This window comes from Toxotes jaculatrix, chromosome 1 (assembly GCF_017976425.1).
Source record: "Toxotes jaculatrix isolate fToxJac2 chromosome 1, fToxJac2.pri, whole genome shotgun sequence".
NCBI classification, from domain to species: Eukaryota; Metazoa; Chordata; class Actinopteri; family Toxotidae; genus Toxotes; species Toxotes jaculatrix.
In genome coordinates this window covers 30,456,214-30,483,864 of record NC_054394.1, presented here as the reverse complement: position 1 = coordinate 30,483,864, position 27,651 = coordinate 30,456,214, and the positions used below count along the sequence as shown (strand labels likewise).

General features: G+C 43.4%; 2 protein-coding genes across 2 annotated transcripts; both read right to left on the bottom strand.

The window, feature by feature from the left end:
* Positions 1-777: 777 nt before the first annotated feature.
* Positions 778-4,019, bottom strand: LOC121181567 (alpha-2Db adrenergic receptor-like). The gene is made up of 2 exons (XM_041037509.1): positions 3,634-4,019; positions 778-1,929 (listed from the first exon to the last, which is right to left on the bottom strand). The coding sequence occupies exons 1-2, from the start codon at positions 3,961-3,963 to the stop codon at positions 778-780; spliced, it is 1,482 nt and encodes a 493-aa protein (XP_040893443.1). The 5' UTR covers positions 3,964-4,019.
* Positions 4,020-13,281: 9,262 nt separating this feature from the next.
* Positions 13,282-26,968, bottom strand: znf408 (zinc finger protein 408). Its single transcript, XM_041037143.1, has 9 exons — positions 26,841-26,968; positions 25,537-25,822; positions 23,497-23,555; positions 21,742-21,956; positions 19,121-19,878; positions 18,303-18,512; positions 17,811-17,934; positions 16,372-16,605; positions 13,282-14,658 (listed from the first exon to the last, which is right to left on the bottom strand). The coding sequence occupies exons 2-9, from the start codon at positions 25,816-25,818 to the stop codon at positions 13,991-13,993; spliced, it is 2,550 nt and encodes an 849-aa protein (XP_040893077.1). The 5' UTR covers positions 25,819-25,822; positions 26,841-26,968; the 3' UTR covers positions 13,282-13,990.
* Positions 26,969-27,651: the final 683 nt, after the last annotated feature.

The following is a 27,651-nucleotide window of genomic DNA, read 5'->3' as shown; positions in this document are numbered from 1 at the left end:
CTCTTTCCTTCCCTCTCCCTTTCTTTCTCTTTTGTCCTCTCTCTCTCTCTCTCTCTGTGTGTGTTTACAGCAGCCCAGCCCATCTGTGAGCTGCACATGAATTTTTAATGTCTTTGCCCTCGAGCTGTGCAGTGTCAACAGAACATTGCTTCTGCGTGAAAAACTGGTAACTTTGGTTCTGCTTTTTATTCTTTATTCCTTTACTTGAAGTTAAAGTTTAAACTTTAGGTGCTGCTGGTGTTGTGCTGGTGTAATTACTCTGAGGCACAGAAATCCATTTCAGACTCATTGTATGTTTTTCCACGTGTAATTTTCTCGGTTCCTTATAAAACAGCTCATGTTGTTGGGATTTGAATTGCAGAGCCAGTCAGCTGACTTTCCGCGGAGCACAGACTTCTCGAGGCTCCGCGGGGACATAGTTCACTGCCCTGCGGCCAATTTCCTCTAATTAATATTCAAGTTCAGACAAAAACCCAAGTTGTAATGTTGAACCGTTATTGCATCAAGTTTGAGTTTGAAACACCTGCCCTCACAGCATCGGGGAGTCACAACCATCTTCCTCTGGCTTGTTTGCACTAGAATAGAAAGTGATTATTTAATAAATTAGCGAGCAGTTGAATAATAAATCAATACTCCGGCTGTATGACAAGCCCTTTAATGTCGGTATGACAGCACAGTGGAAAACAGGATTAAAACTGTGTGCACACATCTGTGTTTGGGTGCGTGTCTGTGTGTGAGCAGAGGGGGCCCTCGCACAAACACACGTACATTCGCATCTTATGTTTGTTTATGAGTCTGGAATAAAATTTTCTTGAAGGCCCTCCTGAAGTCTCGGTTAAAGATAGTGTATATGATGGGGTTCAGGCAGCTGTTGCAGTATCCGATCCAGAAAAACAGGTTGAAGAGCGAATCGGGGATCGTGCAGTTCTCTCTGCAGACAGCGTGGAGGCTGTACGTGAAGAAAAACGGGAACCAGCAGAGGACAAAAACCCCCATCACTACGGCCAGAACAAACGTGAAGCGCTTCTCCCTCATTTGAGCCACTTTGTTTTTGGACAGAGACATCTGCCTGCTGCGGAGGGGCACAGGAGACGGGAGGAGGCAATGGTGGGAGAAGTGGTCAGATGATGCCCATGATATGGAGGTGCAGGAAGGAGGGGGAGGAGGCTTCAACCTGTTTGTTGTTCCCTCAGTGTCCCTCCCCTCCTCTGTTCTCACCCTCCCTCCGGTTCTCCTGGGGAAGCGGAGAGACGAGGAAAACGAGGAGGATGTTCTTATGTCAGCTTCGCAGCTCCTCTCCTCTAAGTCGATATCGTCCAGCTCTCCTCTCCTGTGGCTGCTGCTGTTGCTGTCCATGTTGGAGGAGCTGTGCCGGTTGGCAGGCAGCGGGCTGTCCAGCTCATACTGGGATTTACCGCAGCCGGCTCCCTTTCTTTGGCAAGTCCTGGAGGTGCCCACAAAGCAGGTCTCAGACTGTGACGGCTGCCGCTCCATCACATTCTTCGCCACAAAGACAGTGGAGGCTCGCTGCTTGGCAACACGGTAGATCTTACAATAGACGAGTATCATGATGACTCCCGGGGCGAAGAAGGACACCAGGCAGGAGGAGAGGATGTACCACGTCTGGTTGTTGAGAAGACACTCCTGCCTTCGTGTGTCATTCTCGTCCTCCGTCTCCAAATCCTCCTCCTTCTGTGTCATGAGCAGCGGCGGGGACGAGATGACGATAGATATGAGCCACACGATGCTGATCATTGCTTTAATCCGCTTGGGCGTCCGTTTGCGGTTGTAGCTGACAGCTTTGGTGACGGACCAGTATCGGTCGAGGCTGATGGCGCACAGGTGGACGATGGAGGAAGTGCAAAAGAGGACGTCCAGGGCCAGGTAGAAGGAGCACCAGGTGGAACCAAAGTACCAGTAACCCATGACCTGAAAAGAGGAGAAAGCGATTGATAACTGTGAAAGACTCATTTAAGCTGCAGTAATAAGCTGCAGAAGAAAGAAAGAAAGAAGAAGAGTTGAAGTGGGTTTTTTTTTTTACATTTCATTTCAGTCAGCTTCAGTCAGTCACGGAGGCCTTGAGCGAGGCACCTAAAGGATTATTTCACCTCAAAATAAAAATTCAATGTCTCATTACTGCCACTCCGGCTGCATCTGTATTTAGTTTGTAGAAAAATCTCAGCCTCACAGTGAGTTTGCGTTTCACATCAGCCCACTTGAAAATTATTTAAGCCGACAACCTTTTTACAGCTGCAAGGAACTAAAATAAAATATCCATCACATTCCTCCACAGCTCGTGCTCCCACCACAGTGAGAGCAAGGAAAAACCCAAGCCCAAGATTTACATCCTCATCACCTGTATTTTCATCACAAGCAGGTGATAAATAAGTAAATATTGCACTCAGCTGCAGTGCAGTTGCTTGGCTACAAAACACTTGGATTATGCTGCATTCGCTTCTCTGAGGAACTTCATTCTCAGTTTACAGTTTTGGAGCTGTGAATGTACAGTGCTGAGATGTTCAGTGAGACACCAACACCAGCAAATCTGCAATAAGCTATAATCAGCCAATATACTGACCAGGACCATTTATTGCTTCAGCTCTAATTATAAATCTAATATCTTTGAGTTTTGGACTTCACGTTTGTTTGACTGAGAGTTCGCAGCCACACTCTGCAGGCGGCGTGGAAACTGTGAGTGAAGACAGACGGCTGAACACTGCAGCGTATGTCCCAGGGCACAAACTGAAATCTGTTTCCGCTCCAGTCTCAGCTTCTCTTCGCTTTGCCAGAGCGATTGATTTACTCTCATTTAGGTGGAATTATTTTATAACACCAACAATCCATCAAGCAGAAAACAGGGGAAACGGACTGACGACCAGATCAAGTATAATTAAGATGATAAATTGCACTTTTCCAACAGCAGAAGCTCATGCAACAGGTAGATTTACACCTGGTTTTAACATCTGATCTTTATGTGGACACATTATTTGGACAGTGATGTCTGATCATGGGTTATTCATCTACACTCGGTACTAATAAGCACCTCAGTGTCTTGAATCTGCCTGCATTGTGATTGGGTCTGAATATGCAAACTAGGCGGGAGAAGGCGGGAGGTTTATCCTCAAACATGACGCGTCCCGTGTTGATTAAAGTGAAATGTTAGGTGACTCAACTTTGGTCCAGACTGAAATGTTTCAACATAATGACGGGTGGCCATGAAACACTCTCTGAAGGATGAAGCCTACGCACTTTGCTGATCCTCTGACTTTTCCTCTGCAGCAGGATGCTGACATTTTTGATTTTGACTCAAATGTCTTGCTTGGATTGATATGAAATTTGGTGCGTACATTCCCTGACTCTCATGGTTCCTGGAATTTATCATGAAGTACAGTTTGATTTTCTTTTACATCATGACAGCAGCATCACAGAGCTGTGGACTCTTTATCTGTTTTTTCTGCTCAAACCGTGCAGACGTCGTTTACATCTGGCTGGAGATCTGATCACAGTGGAGTCTCCAGCCTCCACCTCCAGATGTGATCTGAGCAAACTAATTGTGATGCATTTGTTCCTGTATGAACATGTGTTTTCCCTCACACAGATAAGATATGCAGTCTGAACAAACAGGTTCCTCACCTCATTAGCCAAGGAGAAGGGGATGACCAGCGTCGCCACCAGTATGTCTGCTGACGCCAACGACACCAGGAAGAGGTTTTGAGGCGCCCTCAGGGCTCGGCTGGTGAACACCGCCACCACGACCAGCACGTTACCCACCACAGTCCCCAGGATGATGACTGTGACCACCAGCACGATGAACACTGACGCCACCTGCGAGTGAGGAGGTAGAGAAGGAGCTCTCGAGGAGGAGGAGGAGGACGTCTGACTGACGTTCTCCAAAGAAGAGTTTGGTGGTACAGAGGCCGGCATCGTGGCCAGTACAGGAGTGAACACATCTGATAAGTCCATCCTGGTTAAACGACTGACGTCATGATCCCCATTTTGTTTAACCTCCAGTGCATTCACCGCAGACAGTGTTTTAATGCCAGGAAGTTAGAAAATAACAGAAAGTACAAATATGACAAAAGGGATGATGAAAAAAAAAAAGAAAAAAGCCGGGGAAAGAATCTGCTAAAAAAAAAAAAAAAAAAAAAAAAAAAAAAAGGTGTGGGTCCAGAAGAAAACCACTCAGTAATATCCTCACCACTGATAAAATACAAATTACACATTCACGTCTCAGATCCTCACAGAACTACAGCTAAGGTCAATAATTCATTATATTATACTCAGAAACCTTCTGCTTCATCTCCACGGTCACGCCGCAACACATTCTGCTACTGAAAGAAGGGTTTGCATGATTTTTTTAAAAAGTCATACCTGTTAAAATATCCATTCATAAGCACGTCTGAGCCCACAGGTTGACATGCTGTATTACAGCTGCAGGGCTGGCCTACTCATTTCCACTGAGATGCAAAAAAGAAAAGAGAAAAAAAAAAGAAATAGAAAAGCATATGGCTACATGGTCCAGTTGAAGCAAGGACAGAAACCCTATTTGGAATGCATGGTACCCTCATACTGCCGCACACCGAAAAAGATCAATGTGGCAGGAAAAAAGGACTGAAAAGTAGAGAAATGACAGAAAAGACTGAATGGAAAAAAGAGGTAAAGAGAAGGAAAAAGAGAAGGAGGTGATGTAAGAAAAAAGAAAAGCAAACGATAAAGAGGCAAGAAAAAGAAAAACAGAGATCCTCACTTTCATGCGAGTCGTTGCCGTGCTGAGTGACACTGCTGCTGCCGCCGCCGCTGCTGCTCACTGATTCTCTACTGCTGGAAAAGAGAAGAGGAGGAGGAGGAGGAGGAGGAGAGAGAGAGGGAGAGAGAGAGAGAGACCATCAGGGTGGAGAGATGAAGAGAGGAAGAGAGGTTTAAAGCAGAGGAAGACAAGTGGGATTTGAGAGCGTAGAGAAAAGGCCAGGAAATGAGGGAAGAGAGGGAAGGGAGGAGAGGTAGATGAAGTAAGGGATGAGAGGGTGGTATTAGAAAGGAGAGAGAGAGAGAGAAATATAGAGGGAGGAAGAGACAGAGAGAAGAGAGAGGACAGGAAAGGAAATAAAAGACAGGAAAGAAGAAAAAAGGAAAGGAAAATAGGAGAAGGGTAAGAAGAAGGAGGAGTAATGCAGGGGTGAAGGGAGGACAAGAGAGGAGACAAGAAGAAAAAAGATAAGACGAGAGGAGAGGAGACAGGAAAGGAAATAAGGGACAGGAGAGGTGGAGAACAGTCTCATCCTCCAGTGTTCGATGGTGTTTTTATCAGTCAGAGATCAGGTCTCTTCTCTGCGGCCTGACCTCGATGAGTCCACCCAAGCTTTTATTCCATCTCGCTCCGATTGATTCACTGTGTTCAGGCTGGAGCCAAAAAGCTCTTCAGCCTTCAGCTGCTCGGCTTCTCACAAACACCAGAAGACGAGATAATAGCAGTTACCAGTCGGTTTTTACTGATCACCTTTAAAGCACTTCATGGCTCAGCTCCCCCGTGAGACAGAGCGCAGCCTCGTCCTCAGGCTGGGATCTGAAGGCTTCTCCTAACTCCTGGTTCAAGACTAAACCAGTGACCAGGCTTTTGCAGAGCTGGGGCTAAATGCCCGAGGCTCCGAGGTTCCAGGATCACTGACGTCTTTTCAATCACTTCTTAAATCTTTGTCCTTTTCTAGCACATGTCTTAATATTATTGTTGTCACTGTCTTTAATAACGTTTATTATAATTATAGGGAGGAGAAAGAAAAAGCACAAAAGAAAAGGGAAGGAGAGGAGAGGAGGGAAAAGGAAGAGGACAGGAGAGGAAATGATGAGAATGAGAGGAGGCATACTGGGACGAGCAGAGGAGGTGAGAAGACAAAGGAAAAAAGAAGAGGAAAAGGAAGAAGACAAGATGAAAGGATAAAGAGAGGCGATATGAAGGATGGGAACAAGATGTTAGTCATGAAAGGAGGACGACACTATGAGAGAGAGAGTGGGAGGAAGAGGAAGGGGGGGAGATACATGAAGAGAGATGGAGAGGGGAGGGAAGAAGAGGTGGGGATGAGGATAGAAGAGAAGAAAGGTGAGAGAAGGAACATACAAAGAGAAAAAGTAGATGGGTGAGGAGACAATAAGAAAGAGAGGAGGTATTCAGGGGTGAGGAGATCGAGGATAATGGAGTAAAGACAAGAGGAACAGAAGAAGAAGACAGTCTATTAAAGAAGAAAATAAGAGAAGAGATGGGAGAAGAGGAAACGAATAGATGGAGAGAAGAAGAAAGAGAGTAGATATGGAGGGGTGAGGATAAGGGGGGAGAGGAAAGGGGAGACTATTGAGAGTCGGAGAAGAAAGAAGATTGGGCCAGAAACAGGTCTAGAGGAGAGGAAAGGATAAGAAAAGAAAAAGAGGTCACGAGAGGAGAGGATAAGAAAAAGAGGAGAGGAGTGGATGTGAGAGGGGGAGAGAAAAGAGCAAAGGAATCAAAAGGAGAATATTAAGATGAGAAGGGAGGAGATGAGAAGAGAGAGAGGAGAGAGAAAAGACAGCAAAGGGGATGAGAGGAGCAGAAAAAGGCAGGAGAGGAGATTAAGAAAGAGGAGATGTGTCTGCAGGGGCGACGAGAGAAGAAGAAAGTGGTTTAGCTTTAGGTTCGTGTTCAGTTTTGAGTGGTCATCAATCAATTCCCATTTACCCTGAGAAGAGTGGAGAACGAGAGCGAGGAACCTTTTATTTAATCACTCACTGATGCTCTTAATTTAGCTGCCTGGCACCAAACAGTGACATGTAGGCAGATCCACCAGCGTCCGCCTGCAGTGTGCGCTTACATGGCTCCTGAGTCTGAGTGCAGCCCACATCCGTGCACGCCGTGACACTCACATGCCTTTTTAAATCAGCTTCAGAGGTAGACAGCCTCTCAAGTCAGACATCACAAAACCCCGCGTGACATGAATCCAGGCGGGGAGGTAATCCCGTGACACCACAGCCTGTGGGCATACTTAACAAGAGATCAGGGACAGTGCGTATACAGTACACCTTCCCTCTGCAGTGACACTCGCTGTTGCTGCAGAGCCGGAGAAACATCAGCAAGCTTCCTGATTCCTGAGGGAAAACTCACACCAGGCGTGTTCGGTTTATTCAGCCTAAAGAGCATTCGGGGCTTTAGGTCGGTGGGAATCACGCAGCCTGATGCCAGAAAAACTCTCACGTCACAACCGATTGTATTAAGGTTTGTGAGGTGATAGTGAAGGGCCCACTAACAGGATTAAAGACGCAGGCAAAGACCAAATGAAATCCTGGAAACCTCTTCAAATAAACAAAACAAACAAGCCTTAGAGATGAAAGAAGGGGCATCACCTCAGTCCACATCCCTGGACGGGAAGACGGAAACATTCATGGGACATTTATGCTCAACGGTAACACTTGTTAGTGATAATGTTATGCTAAGAGCCCAGATGTAAATTCACATGGGGCAGTCGGATCGGTCTTTGACACGACAAACTGCCCACGTCTCGTATGAAGTGAAGTAGCTTTCATAGCTGCTCAAAGACGCCGCTCTGATTTATTGTCTGGTGATCGTGTTGGCAAACCATCGCCTTAAACAGACGGAACAGAACACATACGCATTTCATTTGGACGTGTGTTTCTGGCCCCTCGATCAATTCTAATCGAATATTCACTCCCCTGCTTTTCAGTTTCCACCAACCCCTGAGGGAAATATCTGGATTTTTAAGTGTTTCAGTTTCGTTAGCAGCTGGTCCCTAACTGATGCTGAAAACCAAAACACTGAGCTAAAAGAGGCTAAAAAAAAAAAAGCTCCATTGAGCTGTAGATCTGGGAGATAATTCTCTGCGGCTTCATCAGTATGAATGAGCACTTTCATACCAGACGCTGTCTTTTGGCTCATGGTTCTTGTAAAATGTACTGAAAACCTCTTGGTTTTCAAAGAACACACGCTGCTTATTTTTGGGATTCAGGATTTAGTTTAGCCAGGAGACCTGCTTTAGCTAACATTAGCTTGTGTGTGGGCGTCGCCAGAGGATGTGGTCAAACCCGGGAGCTCCCCAAAGGTAGCAACGGGTTATAATACAAAGCTGTAGCTTTTAGGTCGCCTCCACCATATTAAAAATAGAATGAGCAGCTTACTGGACCCAGTAAGACATGCTGTGTAGTGAAGGGAGGAACAGTGTTGAGCATTGGAGCAGATAAATATGAAAGGTGCCTTGCTCAAGGGCACATGTAAGTCTTACTTTTAAAGGAAGAGAAAAGACTGAACCTCCTTCATCTCCGGACTCTCGGACCCAGAGGACTGAACTGAGATCAGTCTGCTCTAAACCTCTCAGTGAAGCCTTCAGGTCGAGTTTCAGGGGTTTGTCTTTGCTTCAAATAAAAAAAATAAATTTAAAACTCTTGAGTCTAATTTTTATTTACAGTCTATCAGGAAATATTTAGTCAGTCATGATTTCTGTCCTGCATCTGATTAAATCTTTAATTCTTGTCATCAAAAAATAAAAGAAAATAAACATTTGAACGACATCTCAGACCAAAGTGAGCTGCAGGTGTACCCTCTGAGGCCACTCTGGGTTTATTAAGTTCTTGTTCCTTTTCACTTGTTATTCACTGTAGAAAGAAACACCTGGACCCAACATGGTCCAGGAGGGATCACTGAACAGGCAACAGACCCAAAGGTAACAGGAGGTCGGGGCCTTGGCCTGAGCCTCTGTTTGAAGTGACTTAAACATCCTTATTGGAAAGTTAAACAAGATGCAACACGACTACAGCGAAATGCAAAACGACCACAAAGAGACTCCAACTGATGACAAAGACACACAAAATGAGTCCAGCGTGGCCAGTTCGCTCCATTTCGTGTCTGTCGGTCTTGGTGTTTGGGTGGATTAAATAAAATGAAGGAAACTTAATGAGACTCAAAGAGACAGATGCAAATTACTGACTGAAGCAGAAGCTGAGCGACAACATTGGCAGCTTATGGAATTTGAATCACAAACCTCTGCCAAGGCCAAACCGTCCTACACACGTTTGTCTAACTCTGACACTGACAACAGGAAAATAGCATTTTCTTCCACCAGATCAAGTTCATCATCAGGAACTGAATCTGTCCAAACACACAGATCTCAGCACCATAAATATCGCAGATTTTTTTTTTAAATATCAAGATCCAAATATTCATCTCTGAGATATTGAGGAAAATGTCTGGCAACGTTAAGGAAAGTGATAAATTCCTGCATCTGCCCCTTTAACCCGATCGGCACCAAAATGTAACGGGTTCTGCCCCGGCCCATGTGCCTCCATCAAGTTTGGTGCGAATCAGTTCAGTACTTTTTGCATAATCCTGCTGACAAACAAAGAAATCAACAAACAGACAGGGGTGAAACTATAACCTCCTTGGCAGAGGAAAAAATGAATCACAAAATCTGGAATGGAAATATGAAATATGATGGTGTCTTTGTCCTCTGAGAGTTACCAGATTATAAATAACAGCAACAGCAGCTGCGGCGGCATTTACTTCCTCCAAAGGAAGAATACAACAGGGTGTATTTTGTGTCAGCCCTGTGCACCTCTGCAGGTAAGTGTTCAGCTAGAGTCAAAAACCATCCAAATGAAGAAACCCCCGTCTGCGGCGATGCATTACAGCAGGAAGCTCATAGCCACTGCGCCGCTAAATCACTCTGAGGCTTCACTGCAGCAGCGGTTTGGGAAAACAGCCTGAATCCTGTTTGACAGCTCTGCAGAAACTACTTAAAAAATGGAGCTCAGAACCTGCCTGAAAAAAACCCCCAAAAAAACACAAAACCACACACACGCTCTCCATTTTCTTTTTTTTCCCTCACTTAAAAGCCTGGAGAGCGAAGCACGGGGTGACGTCTGTGGACCCTCTGGGTGAGTCATATCTCAGCCTCTGATGGATAGTGAAAGAGAAAGTGAGGTAGGGAAACAGGTCAACAGGGAGAGAGAGGAGCAGACACTATAGAAAAGAAATAAGCACAAAAACAAAGACTAAACACGGAGCCACAGTGATACGTACCCAACAGGGGCAAAGTGTTGTGCGTTTGTCTTCACCTTCATTTTCACTTCCACTCTGACTCCTTTAAATTCTTTGGCTGTCGTGTTATCGCCTCCAAGGTGGTGCAGCACCAGTTAAACAGAAAGAGACGGGCTGTCACTGAAACCTTGCGAGTAAGGGGCCAAAGCAATTTCTCCAAGGATATCAACTTACAAAAACGTGTGATATCTCACAAGAGGTTTTAAATCTTTTTTTAAAACACAAAAAACAGAGCAGGAAAAATGCTCCTGCCAACGGAACAAAGATAATTAAAAACATTTCAGGAGAGCTGCCTGAATATGAACTAATACAGAGGAAACACAGGTCATCCTTGTTTCTTTTCCACAAACTTTTTTTTTTTTTTGTGACACATGATTCAGAAAGTGGTTTTACACAGGAGGCTGTACCTTATGGTTCAGCATCTCCCAACAAATTAAAGAGTCTTGGCAGTGAGTGGCAGAAGCTGAGAGCGGCCGGGACTCCTGCGGGACTCTGACGGTACAAACAACATTAGATTTATAACAGGGTTTGGTCCACTGAGGCTGCTTGAATTCTTCAGTGTGATCCCCATATATTGGAGGGATAAAAATAATCCTGAAATACTAAAAACAACTTTGGAATCTCAGTGGCCTAGAATTTTAAGGCACCAACCACGAACCACAGCTTCGCCTGCTGCTGGGCCGTCGTCAGACCGTCCGACCAACGCTGTGGTCAAAGCATTTACTCTCCTGGTCTCAGTCTTTCCAACAGATGTTGAACCTGCTGCAGGGACTTGCTTCCATTCCCAAGTTATCAAACATGCCACAGGTTTTTACTTTAACACTGCGAATGGCAGATAAATGTTTAAGCAACAGACTTGTCGTTCCCCCTCGTTGACATAAATATTTCATTGGCAGTTGCTGACTTTGGTGACGTGCATCCACTTTGGAACATTAAAAAAAGGCCAGTACACAGGATCAGAACCACTCAGGAGATGGTTAAATATCTTAAGAAACCTGCTTCTCCAACACCACCCTGATGGCAGATTAGCAAGGGCTGCATCCAACCACTGCTGTAACTTTATGAAACGGCAAACTGAAGCCCACTTCATGTTGTGATTGGTCACCTGTGCACAGGTGAGAAAGCACCTGGGGTTTGAACTTCCCCCTTTCAGAAAGCAACACTACGAATGTCTTCTAGTAGAGACTGAAAATGTGACTGTTTATCCCCGTTTCTTAAAAAACATCCAGTATAGGAACCTGAGTTAGCAGGTTTCTATGCTGGATGTTTTCTCTGCAGATGCCTGCAGTGTCAGAAAGAGGCTGAACAGACTAAAAGAGCTTGTGAATGAAAGAGTGAATATGGTACCACTGGGCTGTGAAGTGGTAAAATACCAAGTCTGGGTATTTTACCACCTTGGAACTCGAACTGTTGGAAACCATCCCTACCTGGCTCACAGTCAGTGTGGGACGGGGCTGAGGTCAGGGTCTTGTGCAGGCCAGGCAAGTTCCTTCACACCAGAGTGGAACACCATTTCTTTATGAACCTGGCTTTGTGCACAGGGACTCTGCCATGTTGAAACGGGAAAGAGACAAACACAAAGTGTTAACACACAGGTGGAACATCACTGTATGTTGTAGCAGTATGTTCTGAACTAAAGGCCATTGCATTCAAACAGCCCAAAAATGCACCTAGTGGTCACAAAAACCTGTCTACATACTTATGGCCATATAATGTATTTCTAGCAACTGCAGCCATAACATTCAAACAATTTCACACAATATTTGAAAATATAATATGGCCACATTCACACAATCCAACGTCACATGTTCTGGAATTAATTGTTCTAAACAACGAAACAAGCAACAGTTTAGACTTTAAATCAGGTTAAATATTTGCAAACCAAAGAACTAAATATATTTCAAATAATGATGAGCTAAACGCAAACTTCCTCCTTAGATCGTTAAACAAATTAAATCCAAACTTACTCATTAACCTTCATGTCAATTCTTAAAAGCATCATGTAAAATATACTTACTGCTGCTTACATTGAGGATTGTTGAAAAGACGCATGGAAAACACCTACAAACATTCAAACACGGTGAAGACAAAGTGGAGGAAGTTCTCATTCAGGCCTGTATTTATAAAGTGGGAGGTACCACCATGCTACTGAAGCACCGCTCGGCGTCTCCTGGTGGAAGGGAGGGGAAAATCACCTTGTTTCTAATAGATTTGCCAGACTTTGTAATGAATCTGCACTTTGTGTTATTTTCCAAGCAAACTTCTTAAAGGAGAGAAAAAGAAAAGCAGCTTTTTTTAGGGGATGGTGATCTGCCTGAGGAGGCTGAGCAGCACTCTCTTCATTCTGTATCTCTGAGAAGATTTTTCCTTGAAATCTGTATTGATTTCTTTTTTCAGTCCGAGCATCACGTCTGCGTGCGTCAGACGTTCAGCAGCTTTTGAAACCGGGTTGTGTGGACGGTGTTTTACAGATGCTGGTGTCTCTCGTCCCGTGGCTGAGGTGTTTGTCTCCATTTCCAGCAACATGACTAAGCCTTTGCAGTATCTCTGTCTGATTAATGCGATGAGCAGAGAAAACAGTGTGATGTTGAACTTTTTCAGTCTCAGTTGTGCTGCCTCCAGAATTCTGTTCCTGTCTGACGTTACTGAAGGCAGAACAATGCACAGGCAGAGACGGAGACTGAGAGACAGAGCTACAGTCACGTTTAAGTTTAACAAAACAGTTTTCACTTTTTGTTCTCCACTCCTATGCACTCGTTTTACTTTATTCTGCTTTATTCTGCTTTCTTTTCTGTTGAGCTGATGTACCCTGGAATTCCCAGACACACTGAGATGTTTAGAAAGTTTCAGAGAACTTGATTACAAAAGGAGAGCAGGCTGTGGTGGTGACTGGTTTCCAGCTGCAACTGATGTTGGTGACCATCAAAGGAAATGTTATAAAATACTTACAGACATAACACGGACACGCAAAGTCCAATTTATTTCTGAATAATCTCCAAAGATGTTTCCTGGACAGAACCGTGTAATTTGGTACTTATCAGTTCTGTTGTTGATTTCTTCTTTTTCTTTGCCTCATGAAATGTAAATATACATTTCTGTGTAAGTTTTACTGTGTAAAGTTACTGGACTCTGCTGTGATCTCAACACTGACAATACTGTAACCTCACTGAGTGTCAACATGGTTTCTGTTTCACTTGTGCAAATGCCGAAGTTCAGAAGGTGATTTTCCGGGATGATCGGGTCCTAATCTGCACCTCGAGGATATTTTTTAATTCCTACCTATGGATACACAGCGAACAGAAGAAGGTATGTGAACAGTGATGCTGGTGTCGCAGCTGCTGTCTACACACTACACAAATCTATCAGTGGGCTTACACTTTATTGTTGAATTTACCAACCAGCAGAAACACGGGATGCACAGACTGTGTTTGACAGACATGTTCCTCGCTCTTGTTTTACCTTCGTTTCACCCGTTGAGAAAAATTGCACCTTTTTTACGATCACGTCCAACCTCAGCAGAAACCTCCAGATTACGTGTAAACACCTGTGTGGGAGCACAGACACACACATACAGTGTGCTGTGGTTTATTTTGTCTCTTTAAACTCCAGGGAATGTCTGAGTAAACGTAAAAGACCTGATGTCAGGTTGAGATATTTCCAGTGCAACTTCATGGACTCCGACAGCAAAAGTGTTTTGTTTTATCTTGAGCATCAGGAGTAAAATGTCAGCTCAGAATCAAACAGTGCACTGACGTTCAACAATCACAGCGGAGGAAATCATGGCTGAGGAGACCCAGGGACCAGATTCTATACACACACACACACACACACACACACACACACACACACACACACACACACACACACACACACACACACACACACACACACACACACACACACACACACACAGATTTCAGGCTACATGCTGTTTATCTCCACAGTCTGAGCCACGGAGCAGAGCCCGTTTCCTTCCTCCTGTAAGATCAGCAGCTCTCCTACCGCCTGCTGCCCGTGGACCACAATGCACTGCTCTGCGTCCTCTGATATCACCACCTCCACCAGCTCCTGTCCCGTCCCGGCAGGCAGCGAGCTCTCCGAGGTGAGGAGCAGAGGGGCGGAGCTTGGCGTGGGCAGGTCGTCCGTGTGGACGTAGACGACGGCGTGCTGGACATTACTTGAAGCCTCCCCATCTCCTCCTGCTGAGGCCTCTTCCTCTTGAACGCTCCTTCCTGCCTGCCTCACCTCCTTTTCCTCCCCTTTTCCTCGTCCCCTTCTCTGCTTCACTTCACCAGCCTCCTCCTCTCCTGCCGTTTGAAGGAGGGAGTTCTTCTTGGGTCTGCCTCTGATCGGCTTCGGGTGACTGGATCTTAAAGCCTCTATCTCCTGCACACGGTCCTTCTTGCTGCTGTTGGTCTCCTCTCCGTGTCCTCCGTCCTCCTGAGTCCCTCCCTCTGTTCTGTGCTGAGCTTGGTGCCTGAGCAGACTTTGTCTCACAGTATATGAAGCACCGCAGTGGCAGCTGTACGGCTTCTCCTGCAGGTGAGATGACTTTATGTGTCTCCTCAGTTTGGTGGCCAACGTGTATCCTGAAGGAAAAAGAGAGAAAAGTCACATGGAAACATGGAAACAACCATCCACAGAACATTTATAATTCTTCCACTTAATTAACAGATAAATACATATCTGAGAAAACCAAGAGCTCTTAGCTTCATCAGCAGTTTGCTTTACCTCATGTTTGCTCAGTGATTTTCAGTTTGTGACAGTGAAAACATAAGAACCAGAACAACTGACTCTCATGTTCTGAAACTGTAAGTTCATCTCTCCTGTGTAAACTTGTCCTTAATTCTTCTGTTTTTAATTCTTTTCAGTTACAGGATAAAGTTGGTTTAACTGTCCACTGTCCAACTCTGTGTTATTAAAGTCATGAATAGGACATATCAAGCTTGTTCATGGGACATATTCACCGTTGGTTTTGGTCTTTTCATGAGACTTGTTGACAAAGAATAATACACAACATGACTTATACTTCAGATTAAATTGTAAATTGTATGTGAAGCACTTAGAAACTGTCTCAGTGATTGAATAGTGCAATATAAATAACCCTACCTGACCTTCTGAAGTCCAAAACCATAAAAATTCAATTGCGTAATTATATTTTACATAAATTCTAAAACAAAATGTACAGAAAAAAAAAGCCAAAGGTATCTATCTGAGCCTGTTAGCCAGTCATGAGGGATAAAACGCCACCTGTGACCGTCCTAAAAAATGATCTGAGTTCATCAATAATGAAAGCACTGAATTCAGCGCACAAGTTTTTGCTGTCTAACACTTCATAAAAAGTAAATGTGGACAACCGCGTAATCAGCACTTTGTGCTTTCCAATCATGTATGCAGCACGGAACATCTGCAGCCCACTGAGTGAGATAAACACGGCTGGTTGGAGGGGAACTGGCCAGCGTGTGCTGCGTGACCCTAACCGGCTTTTTCACCGACTCATTTTTCACTGTTCTGTTTCAGCGGCAGTTTGTTGTTGTTGAAACTCAGCAACAAAATCAGACCATAAAGAAAGTATATAGATGCTTCTGGGAACATTTTGTAAACAGTGTAACATGACTTTAATATTTCAGTAAGAATGTTGATTTTCTCTGTTTTCACAGTTTAAAGTTGCTGCTGTAAGGAGAAGGAGCTAAAGGAAGAAGTGTGGCGTGTGCTACGTCTGAGTCATGTTTTGAATAAATCGTTGATCTACAGTATGTGACAGTCAGTGTCTGTCACAGGGATGTTTGGGACAGTCTGCTTCCAGGTGTTGTGGAGGACTATTGCATATGTGAAAACAGTAGTATGGAGCCTGTGTGAAATCTGATAAAGTAAAAGTCTGAAAAGTAGGTTCTACTGTATCTATTCTGATCCTTTTTTTAAAAAAAAAAACTGTCCATAGTTGGTCTGATAATGTTACTGGAGTCCAAAGCTAAATACAGTTTAAGTTGACTGACAGACTGACAGTGTTTACAGTTTGTTGTGCTACTTCCAAGTGGACAAAAAGTCAGTGAATGCAGGTTTAATTTCTGAACTTTCTGCTTTGTTGTAGCACAAAAAAAGGTGCTGCAGTACGCAGCTAAAACCGCTGTGATAAAGACTAGTACAGAGGGAACTGCACTTTCCAAACGGAGATAAAATGGAGGCCAAATTCCTCACAGAGTTACTGAGCTAAAAGAGATAAGGAGAGTCGCCCCCAGTTTCCTCCCTTGATTTTTTTTCCACAAGTGTATTCAATTCAAATTTCGATATCACGTTTTAACCTTTTCCACAGACAGGACAGCGATGTGGCCTTTCTCCAGTGTGCAGTCTCTCGTGGGACTTCAGGCTATGTGGGTCCCTCAGCGATTTTCCACAGTAGCTACAGAGGAAACCTCCTCCGGTGTGGGAAAACATGTGCCGGTGGAGCTCTGGTTTCTGGGAGAAACTCTGGTTGCACTCGGAGCAGGGATATGGCTTTTCTCCGCTGTGGATTCTTAAATGGCACTCAAGGTTTCCTGAGACAGAGACAGAGACAGACAGCCAGACAGTCAGACAGGGAGACAGAGACAGACAGAGACTGTACTTGTCGATGGAGGACGCTGTGGTCGCAGCGGGAGGAAGGCAAAGTGAATATGCATTTGTCCAATAATGTGTGATTAGGTCTTCTCACAAGATTACGGCTGTCACTTTGACAAATGAAAACATAAATTGTAGGCATTGATCACAGCTGGAGACATCCTCTCTGTGACACAAAAACAACTGCGTAATTGTCTCTTGTTGGAAATGATCGAGTCGAGTTAACTCATCAGTGTGATGACAAGAAAATTATGCTTTCTGTGTTTCAGGAAGGAATAATTTGACATTTTGGGCTGAGATGGAAGAAGCATTTACACCCTCTCCTTAAGTAAAAGAAGAAATATCACACTGTTACTGTTCTGCATTCAGTACTATATCAATATATCTAATATCAAAGTATTAGCAGCAAGAGGTACTTAAGGTATCATAAGTAAAAGTACTCATCAGGCATCAGAATGGCCACTGTTACTGTACTGCTGCCATATACATACTGTCTTATCCAACTATTAATACTATATCATTACTATGAATGTTGCAGCAGACCGAGGCAGAGTTAATTTCAACTGTCATACTTTAAATACATAACATTTTAGTCTGGAAAGTAACTAGAAACCACAGCTGTCAGATAAACGTGGTGCAGAAAAAAAAGTTGAATCTGTCCCTCTGACGTGTGGAGGAGGAGAAGAAGGAGAAAGCTGCATAAAATGGAAATTCTCAATAGTGCTGGAGAACTGGGGGTCAGACGAGAGGATCGATACCAGCTTATCTTTGAGCGTAAAGATTTAGCTCTGGGACGTCATTAGCTTAAGACACTGGGAACAGGAGGAAACTTGCTTTCCTTGCACCATCAAAGGTGCCCTCTTTCATTTCACCGCAGGACTTCTGTAAGAGACTGCATTAGTAGCTTGGTGTTCCTAATAAACTGACAACCAAGTGTACTTTGTGGAACTGAATCTCTTTTTTTCAACATTTTCATGACGCATTATTATTAATAAAAAAAGGAAAGGGTGGATGGCTGGTTCCTGGAGCTGTGGGCATAGGTTGAATGTTACTCTTTTTCTTACTGACTAACAACATCTGCTGGCAGAAGAACATCTGGCCACAGCAGCATTTTCACCTGACTCACCTGGGCCTCAGACGTTACCTTTCTGACTGAAGCACTTCCCACAGTGCTGACAGATGTGAGGTTTTTCCCCCGTGTGGAGCTTCATGTGGTTCCTCAGAGAGCCTAAGTTCGCCAGCAGCTTGGGGCAGAGTGTGCACTGCACCTTGGAGAGAAATCTAAAGTCAAAGGCAGCACGTCTTTTTTCCCTCTTTTTAAATACTTCAGGTTCAAACTGCTGCTTGGGAAGAAAAAAAGAGCACGCAAATTTAAACATGTTACAAGATAGACTTTCAAAGGGACAGAAACTTTTAGTTTAAAAGCCTGAACAGCTGAAGAGAAGGTGAAGCAGCAGCAGCAATTTAAAAATTATCCTCCATGCTCATTACAGATTTCAGGAGAAATACTGTACACGAGAATCAATCTAGCTGCCCACTTTCCTCCTCATTAAAACAGCAATAATTTGAAAATGTCACCACAGATGAGTGAACAAGCACTTAACTGTGCAGGGTAACACATGTCACACGTCGCTACCTTCGGAGGCTGAGTGTAGATCATTCTGCTGCAGTGGAGGAGGCGGTGGATGCGTAGGGAGGGGCGGCGTGCGAACGCCTTGCCACAGTGCTCACAGGTGTAAGGTTTTTCCCCGGTGTGCAGGACCATGTGCTCCTTCAGGTCCCGCTTCAGTCCGTAGGTCTTCTCACAGTGAGGACAGGAGAACGGACGCTCCCCGCGGTGACTCATCTGCAAATAATACCATTATTATTTGAAATAATATGTATTATTACTACTGCGATTGTTATTATTCATAGCGATGGGTAAATTGCTGCTCTGCACGATGACTCAGCTGCATCGAGCAGTGAGGAGCAAAGAAAACAGTGGTTGTGGATTTTTCCTGTGGACAGCTGAGCACAGAGGATTCTGATGGCAGAAAATGTTTCAGCTGCAACATCCACAGCAAAAAATTCTGCTTTTGGCTTCAGTCAGAAACAAAGAGGAAAGGATTCGTGAAGAGTTGCTGTGGCATAGGAAAAAAAAGATGGAGGAAGGAGAGAGAACATTTTAGCTTAGTGTTGGATTAAATGTTGGATGATGAAACACAAAGAATGTCAAAGACAAGTTTGTGGTAATAAAACTAAAACTCACTAAATTTAGTGAGTTTTACTGTTAAAAAAAATACCTTTTGTATTTGTATTCATTTGTATGTAATTCTGCAAATGTAAGGTATCCCTACTGAAAATGTTTGTTAATGTTATGTGTTCATGTAAAAACCCTGGACATCAGCTGTTTTCTATGTTAATATCATTTCTGAAAGAAAGAAAGAAAGAAAGAAAGATGATCTGAGTCTCTACCCGATGGGCTCTGAAGCTCTCTGCAGAGGTGTAGTTTTTCCCACACTCTTGGCAGGTGAACGGTTTCTCCTCTGTGTGACTGAACTGGTGTTTCTTTAAATGGCCGAGCTGGTAGAACTTTTTACCACAGCTGGAACATCTGTACCGCCTCTCTCTGATCTCTGGATGCCACGCTGGAGCTGCTGCGACAGCCTCGGCATCAGGGTGTACTATCGTCACGGAAACCACCTTTTCTGGGACGGAGGTGGCGTCCTCAGTGGAGCTCTGGCTCTGTCCCTCTGCAGGTTTAGGGGGGTCGGGGCGGGCCGGGGGCCGCTTCACCCGGCTGGTCAGACAGTGGACCCGTCGTGGTTTAGCAGCCAAGCGGGAGCTGCAGCGGACAGGAAGGGGAGCAGAGAGACGTCTGGAGTCACTCTGACTGTCTGCAGAGGGACAGTGTGACTGTGTGTCCACAGGTGAAGGGACTCTACCTGGACTGTCTGTGTGTGCACCTGCTGTTGTGATATTATTGGCTTTGTTAGCTGTTTTGTCAGTTTGACTGTCAGTGCCACTGTCCTGCTGTCCATCACTGTCCACACTTGGCTCAGACGGGACTGTCTCGACCCTCCTCTTCCTCCTGTGTCTCACTGGGTGACTCCTGCTGGGCTTTCTGTGCTGTTCCTCCTCCTCTTCCTCCCGTATTCTCTTGTTCTGTTTGTCATCTGTCTCTCCCTCTTCTTGAATGATCGGTCTGTTGTTAAGGACGCTCTCTGTCCGATCTGTCCAATTGAAACAACACATTGACATTTGTATGAAATGGTTAGTGCGATGACAGAAAATCTGCAGCAAATTTAATAATTAATCAATCACTGAAGTCATTTATCATGTAAAAATACCAAAGATTCCCTGGAACCAGCTTCTCAAATGGGAGGATTTACAGCTTCTTTGCGTTTTATATCATCGCAACTTTCATTCAGTAAGTTATCGTCCACACTTTCTTTCGTTTCAAGATCAGATGAATCCCGGTGCTGCGGAGGCGGTGGTTAGTGAAGCAGAGTGTTTGATAGCTGACTTTCTTTTCCCCCTCAGACGCAGAGGGATATTGAATAGTGTAAAGGAGTTAGATGTCAGCACCCCTGTACGCAGTAATTACATCACGGCTAACGACGCTGACCTGTATTCTTAAAATCTTCATCTGCAAAGTAACTAGTAGCTAACTAGTCGAATAAAACAGAACAAGTACCTAATGCTGCACTTAAGCACAGTGCTTCAGTAAATGTATTTTGTTTGCTGGACTGATAAAGACATATTAATACACAGGCACGTTCTGTGTCTTTTCACCAGTTTACACTCATAGGTATGCACAGTGTTACGTATTAATCTAACATCTGGTTGCTGTGTTTTTCCACTTGTTTCTACTTTCATTATCTTTTATTCATTTTAAAGCTTCTTTTATCTTCTTGTGATTATATTTCTTGCCTTTATTACAGTTTTCTTTTCTCCACTGGAATCTAATTAATATTTGCCGCCACAACTATGTAACTTTCCTACAGGGATCAACTGCTTCTTATCTTATTATCTTTCATTTAGTATTCATAATTGTTTTGGAGATGGTTCCGTGATTTATAAGCTTAATCAGTTTATATCAGCACTCTACGAGAGCACCGGTTTAATAAGATATCCCCAGTATAAGCACAGTCTGTTGCTGCTGGGCATTTTCTATATGAAGGTCTTCCTCGCCGTCCCATCAATCACAGCACCTAAAAGCTCCTCGAACCAGAAATAATAAAGGATCAGTTCAGCTGGAGAGCACATTATTCCTACATAACACGCCTTTGAATTATTTTCTTTTCTTGCTTGGTGTTTTCATTTAATTGATGCACTTTGTTTTTGCCAAAAATGATTCATCCTCTAATTATTCATCTCCCGCTTTCATCCTCAGTTCGAGCGTGTTTCAGCGGACCAGAGCTTTTTTCCTCACAAAGCTGAAACCGATGTCAGTGATTTTAAATAATCCGGACGTGGAAGTTCTGCTTTTAATACTGAGGCGATCAGAGTGGTTGATGCTCGTTCACCCACCAGGACCTCGGTGTTTACATACAGCACAGCTCATTTAACTTTAACTGAGACTGTAATTAAAACAGTGGAGGGTAAATGCAGTTTTCTGGGGTCAGAACTGAATCCACTGGGCCCCTGTGGAGTTAAATGCCCCTCTAGCTCCTCCACGTGGACAGTATGAATGAAAACAGAGTGGACAGCAACCAGCCTATTTACTTTTTTCAAGGCAAAGTACAACTGCACTGTAATACGTATAAAGGGATTATACTGTGTTATTGTTAATATTAATTAATGACACAGAATCATTTATAAATCAGTACATCACAGGAAACCAGACACTTTAACCTCCGTCTAATTAGCATATATATGAAGCATATAACCAACCAGCCAACACAGTGGGCTCACATTTAATTTATTAATAAAAACTGCAAGAAAGATTTTGATATTAAACTGTGACCAAATCAAACCCTCATTTTTCTGCAGCATAAATCTTGTAATTAATGATGAGGTTATTCTTCAGGCTAAAATAACCACCCGTCTGTCTGCACCTACACTCAGTGCTGTGTAATAATATCTGTAGTTACCTGTGTCTCGAGCAGTGGAGTTGTCCTGTGTGTCAGTTTGGTCTGTGGCCTGACTTTTTCCCACACTGTCATCATACAACAGCAGCTCCGTCCCCGGCTGGACGACCTCACACACTCGCAGACACACATCCACACACTCGGCCACACACACCTCTCCGCACGCACACTGCACAGCCACGTTCTGCTGGGCTCTGCTTCGCGCCTGGCAGGCAAAGCTGAGGGGGGAAAAAAAAAAAATTCGCCCAAATCAATACAAACAGAAATACACTGAATCAAAATGAGTTGAAAAAGTTTCATGACGATGAAGTTTCATCCCTGTGGGTGTTTATGCAACTGCATGTATGATACACAGCCAAAGACTCAGAGCATGAAAGACCTTGAAAATGTGTATAATGCATGGAAGATCAAAGCATGGGCCATATATTAATTAGGATAATTAACACTTTGCTTGGTGAGTTGCTGTTAATGCAACCACGGTCCCATGTGTCCCATCACAGGAGACTTAGTGGCAGAATATGGCGAATATGTCCAAGTTTTCCTGTTTCACTCTCTGTGAGAGGAAAATAGGCCAGAACACACTCACAGTACACAGCCTGGAGCAGAGACAATGTTGGCTCTACATATACAGCCAGCAGCAGGAGAGAGTCACACAAACCACAGTGTTCACAAAACACAACAATATGGTAAAATCCTCAAATATGAAGGGAGAGAAAGAAGCAGTGGGTGGGGTACGGATGCTCTTCTGTACGGTCTGAAGTCAGTTCTCAATTAGATATTTCTATATTCAGAAGTGGAATAAAATCTCAGTTCATCTGAACAATATTAAATAATTGTAGATTCATGAAAAAGATGGGTAAAGACTGTTTTCTCTATACTGCTGAGAGTTGTCAAACTCTCCCTCCTCTGTTGGTCTTTCTGAGATTTCTTCCATTTTTTTCCCTCTGAACCGAGGGTCTGAGGACAGTGTGTTGTCTGCTCTGTCCTTGTCTGCTCTACAGATGGCAAAGCTGTGTAGGGGAAAATGTGTGACTTGCGATTTAAGACCATATAAATAAAGTTGACTTGACTTCTCCCTTGTCTGCCACTTTAAAAAACTGTGCACTTTTATGCTTCAGTTTCACAGGTTTTAGCTCTCAACTTTTCCATATTTCTTTGGTCAGACATCGAAGGCTTGTCTCCATCTTGATAAGAATTGGTGGACACTGAAAACACCAGGAACAACAGTGGAAACAAGTCAAGGGCTTATCTTGCAAAGTAACTTCTAGAAATAAATTAGATTGTTGTCAACAAACCAAACAAGAAATGTGTTTTCTGTTGCATAAAAAAGTCAATGGGCCTCATGCAAGAACACTTCTGTATTCTCATCCGAAAAACCTCTTATTTTTTTTTACTGTAACATTTGCTCATGCCTATGTTCAAAAACAGATTCACTAAACTCTCTTAACTGCAGAAACTTTTTGTAAATAACTTCTTCGAACCTGATAAATATCGCCTGTTTACGAGTAGGATGCAGCATGTTTATCAGATCTGATCATTAGCACAATCAAAACCCCCAAGCTGCTGCGTATGTTCAGCTCCATCTGTGCGAAAGTCGCATTCACAGAAACGTTACCTGCTGCCAGAAATCAGCGTGCCTGAAAGGAAATTCAAAATAATGCCTCATACGAGTGGTTCTTTCATGAGGCTGAACATAAGAATCAGATAAAGATGCACAGGAAGCTGCTCTCACTTCGGTATGAAGAGGTGACAACTTACTTGATCCAGGCAGCTTTTTGCACAAGAGCTTCCTTATTTGCTGCTATCTCTATCAGCACCTACAAAACACAACACAACACAACACAGAAGTTTAAAACATTTATTTTAGTACTGCCTAAATAATCAGATAGTAGTTACCCATCTGGTTACAGTGTTTTCTACACTGTGTAGTGCCTGAACATGGCATCTACTTTTATATTAATGTTCAAAATATTGATGATTACTGTCCATGTCTGACTCAGTCCCACTCAGTACAAAATCAAAATGAACTGATGGTTAGGTTGAATGTGTGCTGATTGCAGGGCCCTTGTAAATTATCGGTGGTACATCGTTTTATCTGTGAAGCTGCTCTGACTCTTTCTCCTGACGTTTTCTTCTGCAGAACGCTTGCTGGAAATTACAAGGACTGATTCATTATCTTCCCACAGGGTCGGCACTTAATTAAGCAGAAAGCCTCACATTTATGCCGCTAGTTCTGTCTGCAAGCGAGACAAAATGGTCTCAAACAAAAGGAGTTTCTGCCGGTGAATGTAAAAATCATTATGAGAAATCTCAAGGCCGACTCAGCAAAGAGACGTCTTTGTATAAGTCAGCCAGGATGGACTCAGGTCTAGGACTTCATTCTGGTGGGCTGACACTTGACTGTTGTCGTCTGAATAGTGAGTAGAATCATTATTGCGGTGCTTCTATCTTGTTAAAGCCTCTGCTGAGGCATTTTGAATCTTAATGGGACTAACGACATGAAACTAGAAAAGTGTTAATAAAACAGATTCGACTGTTGAAAATTGCATTTACATTTTTTATAAAGAGCGCTCGCTGCTGTGTGTTTCTGTAAAGCAGCACTGGTTTTGGAGAAGTCAGTGTTTGTACAGGTGCATGATAATTGTAGCCTAAATTTGACTACTGGTATGTCGCTCTACCTCGGCTCCCTGAAAGGAGAAGAAGTGCGGGAAGAAAACCAACAGTTCAATTAAGAGAGAAGAAAAAAACTCTATGGCACTAAAACAGAATGATCTTATTACAAGTACATGCACTTAATGGGCCAGCTGCATCACAGAGAAACTGAAGTGTTTGACTTAGGAGTTTACAGATGTGAGAAACTGAATTACTGAAATCAAACTTGGACGTGAACATTGAGGCAACACGAAAGAAAGAGTGAAGAAGCCTACGTTTTCTGAGGAGTTTAAATCATTTAATGTTGACAGGAAGTCTGTGCTTCCTCCAGCCATGCTATCACACGACTCCATGCACAGCACCACTGGGGCCCAGACTGAAATTTCTCAACAACTATTGAATGGATTGGCATGAAATTTTGTCCAGACATTCATGGTCCCCACAGGATGAATTCAGTGATCCCCTGGCGTTTTCCTCTCGTGCCACTATGAGGTTGACATCTGCGGTTTTCAGTGAAATGTCTTGACAACTATTAGAGGGACTGCAATGAAATTTGGTCCACATATTGATGCTCTCTTAATATACCATAAACTGCTTCTTGGTTCCCCACCCAGCTTAGGAATTTATCTCAACCTTGTTCTTACTGCTACAACAAAACAAAACAATGCTATTAAAGGTCGAAATATATACAGACTAAATGAAATATAAAAATAAAAACTAGAGAATGAAGATAGATCCATGGTTTTACTATGTGCTGAATATACACTGTACAATGGCAGTGATATAAAATACTATAACGTTTACAGCTGTGTCATGTAAAAATGTCTGATGTATTCTATATTCAATATAGAACACAATATAGTATATTGTGTATGTGGCTCCCTTTCACATTGTCACACACTGTCAATAAAGATCTGAACTGAATTTATATGTATTTAAAAGCAGACTACAGCCACAAAACTCTTATCAAACACACTTTTTTGAAGATAGATTTTTATTGATTACACAAAAATCAAAACCAGCTAACTTCTGAATGAAAAAAACATTTACAATCAAGTAACCGTAATAAGGATCATAGCGTGCTCTGTGTGCATGCAGACTGTGTATTCATGTTTTCCATTTTTAAAAAAACTGCATTCAGTTTACCTTTTCTGCCTCTGTGCTGTTACTGTGACCTGTTTTGGACTCAGAGTTCACCGCGAGTTCACCCTCTCGGCATTGAGTCCTCAGGTCGGTGTGACACTTCCAGGTCCACTTTGCGTCCCCCTCCCTCCCCAGCAGGGATCCAGCCTCCAGCGAGTGGCCGACCCACCACAACCCCAGCCTGCTCTCACAGAGCTGTGAAGGCCCTACGGCGAAGCCGCGGGGAAGCAAGGTGGAGAGAAATGAGGCGAGAGCAGAAGGGACAGGAGAAGCAAGACAAGCCATCAACCTGTACAGAGAAACAAAAAGCAGGTTACATGAAGGAACAAAACCAAAAAGTTACTTTCCACCACTGTACTCAAGTCAGTGGCTAATCCCCTAAAATCACCCTGAGTATTAAAGGTGCATTACTTGTAAAACTCGGGTCCCACCTGCCGTTAATGTACAAAAAGTGCTGGCAGAACAAAAGCCATGGAACAGTCTGTCAGTATGTAGTATGTGAAAATCCCAGGAGAGCAGCAGTTTCAGAAACACTCAAACCCACAATCATGTCTCACTCAAAGTTGCTGAGATCACATTTTTTCACTCTGATGTCAACATTTTCTGAAGCTGAACCTGTGCCTGCATGGTTTTATGTACTGAACTGCTGCCACGTGACTGGCTGGTTGAACAAGCAGGTGTACAGGTGTTCCCAGTAAAGAGATCACAGAGAAACAAATGTGTTTTTAACATGACAAACTCAAAACGGAGAACATATAGTATTTTCATATATATGTTTTCCAATGATTATATCGTTATGTTAATTTCACTTTTACAACTTGCAATGCGGTTTAATTTTGCGACATTACAACAATTTCTCATATTACACAAGTCCAGTAACAGTACTTCTAATTAAGTAGGTTATTCTGATACTCTTTCCACCTCTGACTGTATTAAAATATATAAATATATCTTCTTTAATGAGCTGACCGGTTTAACTAACGCAGGGCAAATGCATTTCTGGCCAACAACAGTCAACACAGCCCTGCTAGCGTGCTAGCTTCAAGCTGTTTGTGTAGCTTTAGTTCAACTGAAGGGCATCAGCATTTATAGATCTGTGGCTGGGGTTCCTCCTATTGATTAATTACAATTTTACGTACGCTTTCTTATGGTTTTGCAAAGCTGGCGGTGACAGTGAGTGTTTTCCGGCAGCCAACTTCAACGGTATGTTAGCATTGGTTAGCTAAGTGGCTTTAATTAGCAAAAGCCTTCCACCCCATAAACGATTTTATCAACCAGTTTGATAATTAAAGTAACTGTATACATACTTGGGACGTGATCGGTGTCTTGCATTGATTATTTATTATCACACCAGGTCATTTATTCCGCTGTAAACTCTGGGAAAGCCTTCGTTATCCAGCAAGAAAAAACACCAAAGGAAGTCCTTCCCGTCTAGGGTCCGACCGGTAAAAGAGATCCGGTGTATTTAGTTCCGCAGTCGCAGATCCATCTATCAAACTAGGCTTAAGTGAAAGATATATAAACGTAAGAAACAATATAAAATATATATAACATATAAAATATTTATCAAACTTATTTTGAATCATAAATGTCAGAAGTTTCCTTCGTTGGCTAAGAGTAAATCCTGCAGCACAGAAACAGACATGTCTGGTCACCAAAACGACTGAATAAACTTTGAGTGACAGCCCATAGACAGGCACTGGCAGTTAGCTCTTTGCTAAAGCATCGGCTGAGCTAGGCGGCTACATCCAGAGGCCTCTGGCTACCTCCAGCGGTAGACAGGGGCTGCAGTGTCCGTGTTTGTTTGCCAATGTTCAGATAGGTTTTTGTGACAATATGGCTTGTTGTAGCGTGGACTGTACTAACCGACCATCGAAGGAGTCCGTGTCGGAGTGTTTTCGGTAAGTAAATTTCTCACAATTTTACCTGGATGTTTGCGCTAATTAGCATGTATTAGCATATTTCGCCGCTAGCTTATGACTTAATTGCCGATTTCTGGTGATACAGATAGAGGACCGGAGCAGCTAATGTTAGGAACGCTGCTGCGGTGTGTTCCGTGCTCTCAGAGTCCGTTTATTGCGGGAATACTAGGCTACAATTTTATTTCGTCTCATTTTT